The sequence below is a fragment of the Hydra vulgaris genome, chromosome 14 (assembly GCF_038396675.1).
Source record: "Hydra vulgaris chromosome 14, alternate assembly HydraT2T_AEP".
NCBI classification, from domain to species: domain Eukaryota; kingdom Metazoa; phylum Cnidaria; class Hydrozoa; order Anthoathecata; family Hydridae; genus Hydra; species Hydra vulgaris.
The window spans coordinates 13312072-13318110 of record NC_088933.1 but is presented as its reverse complement, the minus strand read 5'-3'; the positions used below and the strand labels follow the sequence as shown (position 1 = coordinate 13318110).

At 34.9% G+C, this 6039-nt stretch overlaps 2 protein-coding genes across 2 annotated transcripts; one reads left to right on the top strand and one right to left on the bottom strand.

Moving 5' to 3' along the window:
- Nucleotides 1-811: 811 nt before the first annotated feature.
- LOC136090934 (E3 SUMO-protein ligase ZBED1-like) lies at nucleotides 812-2365 on the bottom strand. Its single transcript, XM_065817911.1, has 2 exons — nucleotides 2159-2365; nucleotides 812-2092 (listed from the first exon to the last, which is right to left on the bottom strand). The coding sequence occupies exons 1-2, from the start codon at nucleotides 2363-2365 to the stop codon at nucleotides 812-814; spliced, it is 1488 nt and encodes a 495-aa protein (XP_065673983.1).
- A 1134-nt stretch (nucleotides 2366-3499) lies between these two features.
- LOC136090933 (E3 SUMO-protein ligase ZBED1-like) lies at nucleotides 3500-5053 on the top strand. Its single transcript, XM_065817910.1, has 2 exons — nucleotides 3500-3706; nucleotides 3773-5053. The coding sequence occupies exons 1-2, from the start codon at nucleotides 3500-3502 to the stop codon at nucleotides 5051-5053; spliced, it is 1488 nt and encodes a 495-aa protein (XP_065673982.1).
- Nucleotides 5054-6039: the final 986 nt, after the last annotated feature.

The window sequence follows — 6039 nt, the reverse complement described above, 5'->3', positions numbered from 1 at the left end:
CAAAAATTTTTTGGCTTTTTTGTTCCCAGCCTCCAATCATCGCAATTTTTTGCAAATCCTCATTATTTGACATATAAACATATATACATATATAAACATATATAAACATAGTATAAACATATAAATGTTTAGAGTTTGCTCCATGTCTGGAAGTTACCTATCTCGAACACCAAAAAATTCTTTCTACGCATCTGTATATATATATATATATATATATATATATATATATATATATATATATATATATATATATATATATATATATATATATATATAATATATATATATACTAGGGCTGGTACTGATTTATTTTTTTTGTTCGATTAATCGTCTAAAATTTTAATCGATTAATTTCGATTAATTCTGAAGTCGACAGAATAACCTGCTTTTCACCACTGGTGAGGTGAAGTTGTTATCGGTAAACGTTAACTAACTACAGTATTCACAAACGTTAACAAACAAGACACTTAATGCCTGCTATACTGTATTCAGTTTAATTGACAAGTACAAGTAGGCATCACTTTAGCCAGTCACGTAAACAAACGAGGACGTTAACGTTTTCTGGAAGTAGACAAGATCGCAGTTTGTTGACAATGTTCCCTGACGAACTAAACAGTCTTTCACAAGGAACAGAAGTGGCAGGTACACACAGAACTGTCTGCGCAAAACTGCTCAGGTTAGGGTAACGATGCCTGTTCAGTTGCCACCACATGAGGTGATTCTCAGTTTCTGGAATTACACCTTCTTCTTGATATCGTGTAAGCTCAGCCAGTAAGCCATGTACTGTTTGTGATTCATCTGATGAGGATTGTCATTCCGAGTCGCTGACCAACAGAGTAAGTTTCAGTTTCTTACGCACAGGTTCTGATGCCTCGCCAGTGCTGGTAGTAGTTTCACGTTCAGCTCTCTGTCTTTGGTTACAGTACACCCGAAATGCATTAGAAAGTATTGTCCAAACTGCTTCACGTTTCTCTCTTGAGAGACAGCCGAGTTTCTTGTAACGTGGGTCTAATGCCACAGCCATTTGCAACGTTGGCAATGCATCAATGTTTTCAATGCGACCTGAGAAGTCATTTAGTGTTGCAGATTTGAAACGTGCTATATACCCTGGATCGTCATCATTAACCCGCAGAAGTCTGCGCAAAAATGCTTCTAACGGAAGTACAGCCGAACATGTAGCATACTGTTCACTACCAATATACTCAGTAGCATCTGCAAGTGGACCCAATACCGAGACAAATTTTGACATTTTCTCCCAGTCCAACTCCCTTAGATTATCTCCAGTGTAATTCTCGGGATGGTCAATATGATACTGCTTAATGGCATCTTTCACTTCCAGCAATCTGGCTAACATTAGGTAGGTACTGTTCCACCGCGTAGCTACATCCTGCTGCAATTTGTGAAACTTCACATCGTCAGACCTGTTAGAGGTACTGGCTTGGCTGGTCTTTAGCTCTGATGTATTCCTTGAACTGCGCTTAAAATGTCCAACTAGGTGTCGACATTTAGCCAGAATAGGAGATGAATCAGCTGCTTTCAAACCTGCTAGTATGCTCAGTTGAAGACAGTGTGCAATACACGGTGTATGGCTGTAATCCGTCCGTCCTATAGCAGCAACCATATTTCGTGCACTGTCCGCTACGATACAGCTAATTTTTTCAGCAATGTTCCACGTTGCGGCAAACTCTTCATAGAAACTGGCAACATTATCAGCAGTGTGCCTTTCTTCAACATTTATGCAAGCTAAAGCGACAGACGTCAGTTTCCACTCAGAATCAATCCAATGACCTGTTATCCCACAGTACGATTCATTGTTGGTGGAGGTCCAAAAGTCAGTAGTTAGAGCAATACTATGAATGCATTCTAGAGCTTTCTTGTGCTCATTCAACTTCTCATTGTACATCTCTCCAATGACAGTGTCGATTGTACGGCGACTGGGCAAAGTATAAGTCTGGTTTTGAAGGGCAATAAGAAGCACCGCCTCTAGTCCAGCATCTTCTGCAATTGCTGTTGGACGTCCAGAACTGGCAATCCAATGAGCTATTGCCACCTTCAGGTCGGCTGAGACCTTTTCACTGACAGGCTTGTTTGACTAACACGTAAATAAATTGGTGATTGATTTTATCTGAGGGGTCATCTTACGTTCACTGTCGACAACCTGTTGATATTTCAGAGGATGCTTGTGCTGATAAGTCAGCGATGTGTTTGAGCCACGGAAAGCAAACTGTTTATTGCAGTGAACGCAGTATATTTTGTCACCTTCGTCTACTTTACTATCAGCATTCAACTTGAAAACAAAATGCTTGCTTAACTTTCCGGTTAAATGTTTGACAGAAACGTTGCTTTCATTAGTTGCCGCAGCCATATTTGCAAAACAAACTTTGTTTACTTTAGAAACGGATATAGAAATGTAAGATAATGTTCCCAGGTCAGTAAGTATTTTAAAATATGACAACATTTTTAGTCGAGATTTTCAAGATACGCGCTTTCAAAATTAATTTTATATTTATCGAATTCTATTGAAAAATTCTAAATTTAATACTCTTTTTCGTCATGGCTAATGACTTTGAAACAATTGATTTTAAAAAGTTCCGTTTAGACGTTTTTAAAACTTTTAAAACTGAAAATAACTTCTTTGCGAATGATTTATATGAAAAGGATATATTTTTTTAATAAATTTTTATGCTTAACATTTATCAAATTAACAGATATCAAAATATATTGTTCATGCTAAAATTTAAATTAGGCCAAGTACCATACCACTTCACAAATAATTCACAAAGAAATTTTAATCGATTAAAGAAATTATAATCGATTAAATAAATTAGCGATTAATCAATAAATTAATCGTTAATTTCCGCAGCCCTAATACATACATATATATATATATATATATATATATATATATATATATATATATATATATATATATATATATATATATATATATATATATATATATATATATATATATATATATATATGTATGTATGTATTAGGGCTGCGGAAATTAACGATTAATTTATTGATTAATCGCTAATTTATTTAATCGATTATAATTTCTTTAATCGATTAAAATTTCTTTGTGAATTATTTGTGAAGTGGTATGGTACTTGGCCTAATTTAAATTTTAGCATGAACAATATATTTTGATATCTGTTAATTTGATAAATGTTAAGCATAAAAATTTATTAAAAAAATATATCCTTTTCATATAAATCATTCGCAAAGAAGTTATTTTCAGTTTTAAAAGTTTTAAAAACGTCTAAACGGAACTTTTTAAAATCAATTGTTTCAAAGTCATTAGCCATGACGAAAAAGAGTATTAAATTTAGAATTTTTCAATAGAATTCGATAAATATAAAATTAATTTTGAAAGCGCGTATCTTGAAAATCTCGACTAAAAATGTTGTCATATTTTAAAATACTTACTGACCTGGGAACATTATCTTACATTTCTATATCCGTTTCTAAAGTAAACAAAGTTTGTTTTGCAAATATGGCTGCGGCAACTAATGAAAGCAACGTTTCTGTCAAACATTTAACCGGAAAGTTAAGCAAGCATTTTGTTTTCAAGTTGAATGCTGATAGTAAAGTAGACGAAGGTGACAAAATATACTGCGTTCACTGCAATAAACAGTTTGCTTTCCGTGGCTCAAACACATCGCTGACTTATCAGCACAAGCATCCTCTGAAATATCAACAGGTTGTCGACAGTGAACGTAAGATGACCCCTCAGATAAAATCAATCACCAATTTATTTACGTGTTAGTCAAACAAGCCTGTCAGTGAAAAGGTCTCAGCCGACCTGAAGGTGGCAATAGCTCATTGGATTGCCAGTTCTGGACGTCCAACAGCAATTGCAGAAGATGCTGGACTAGAGGCGGTGCTTCTTATTGCCCTTCAAAACCAGACTTATACTTTGCCCAGTCGCCGTACAATCGACACTGTCATTGGAGAGATGTACAATGAGAAGTTGAATGAGCACAAGAAAGCTCTAGAATGCATTCATAGTATTGCTCTAACTACTGACTTTTGGACCTCCACCAACAATGAATCGTACTGTGGGATAACAGGTCATTGGATTGATTCTGAGTGGAAACTGACGTCTGTCGCTTTAGCTTGCATAAATGTTGAAGAAAGGCACACTGCTGATAATGTTGCCAGTTTCTATGAAGAGTTTGCCGCAACGTGGAACATTGCTGAAAAAATTAGCTGTATCGTAGCGGACAGTGCACGAAATATGGTTGCTGCTATAGGACGGACGGATTACAGCCATACACCGTGTATTGCACACTGTCTTCAACTGAGCATACTAGCAGGTTTGAAAGCAGCTGATTCATCTCCTATTCTGGCTAAATGTCGACACCTAGTTGGACATTTTAAGCGCAGTTCAAGGAATACATCAGAGCTAAAGACCAGCCAAGCCAGTACCTCTAACAGGTCTGACGATGTGAAGTTTCACAAATTGCAGCAGGATGTAGCTACGCGGTGGAACAGTACCTACCTAATGTTAGCCAGATTGCTGGAAGTGAAAGATGCCATTAAGCAGTATCATATTGACCATCCCGAGAATTACACTGGAGATAATCTAAGGGAGTTGGACTGGGAGAAAATGTCAAAATTTGTCTCGGTATTGGGTCCACTTGCAGATGCTACTGAGTATATTGGTAGTGAACAGTATGCTACATGTTCGGCTGTACTTCCGTTAGAAGCATTTTTGCGCAGACTTCTGCGGGTTAATGATGACGATCCAGGGTATATAGCACGTTTCAAATCTGCAACACTAAATGACTTCTCAGGTCGCATTGAAAACATTGATGCATTGCCAACGTTGCAAATGGCTGTGGCATTAGACCCACGTTACAAGAAACTCGGCTGTCTCTCAAGAGAGAAACGTGAAGCAGTTTGGACAATACTTTCTAATGCATTTCGGGTGTACTGTAACCAAAGACAGAGAGCTGAACGTGAAACTACTACCAGCACTGGCGAGGCATCAGAACCTGTGCGTAAGAAACTGAAACTTACTCTGTTGGTCAGCGACTCGGAATGACAATCCTCATCAGATGAATCACAAACAGTACATGGCTTACTGGCTGAGCTTACACGATATCAAGAAGAAGGTGTAATTCCAGAAACTGAGAATCACCTCATGTGGTGGCAACTGAACAGGCATCGTTACCCTAACCTGAGCAGTTTTGCGCAGACAGTTCTGTGTGTACCTGCCACTTCTGTTCCTTGTGAAAGACTGTTTAGTTCGTCAGGGAACATTGTCAACAAACTGCGATCTTGTCTACTTCCAGAAAACGTTAACGTCCTCGTTTGTTTACGTGACTGGCTAAAGTGATGCCTACTTGTACTTGTCAATTAAACTGAATACAGTATAGCAGGCATTAAGTGTCTTGTTTGTTAACGTTTGTGAATACTGTAGTTAGTTAACGTTTACCGATAACAACTTCACCTCACCAGTGGTGAAAAGCAGGTTATTCTGTCGACTTCAGAATTAATCGAAATTACTCGATTAAAATTTTAGACGATTAATCGAACAAAAAAAAATTACTCAGTACCAGCCCAAATATATATATATATATATATATATATATATATATATATATATATATATATATATATATATATATATATATATATATATATATATATATATATATATATATATATTTATATATATATATATATATATATACTATATATATATATATATATATATATATATATATATATATATATATATATATATATATATATAAATGTATATATATATATATATATATATATATATATATATATATATATATATATAAATGTATATATATATATATATATATATATATATATATATATATATATATATGTGTGTGTGTGTATATATATATATAATTGATTTTTTGACGAGATTAAAAAAATAACTTCATGATTTTTACTACTAAAAGTTTCATGCGTTTAGCAATCATCAGGTAAAAAATACATTGTTTTTTTCGTATTTATATCTAATTAGCATTTTTTTTTTATCTAATTATT

Coding starts and splice junctions, on each gene's coding strand:
- LOC136090934 (XM_065817911.1), bottom strand. CDS start 2,365: ATGGCTGCGGCAACTAATGAAAGCAACGTTTCTGTCAAACATTTAACC. Junction 2,093..2,158: donor ATCCTCTGAAATATCAACAG/GTTGTCGACAGT, acceptor TTTACGTGTTAG/TCAAACAAGCCTGTCAGTGA.
- LOC136090933 (XM_065817910.1), top strand. CDS start 3,500: ATGGCTGCGGCAACTAATGAAAGCAACGTTTCTGTCAAACATTTAACC. Junction 3,707..3,772: donor ATCCTCTGAAATATCAACAG/GTTGTCGACAGT, acceptor TTTACGTGTTAG/TCAAACAAGCCTGTCAGTGA.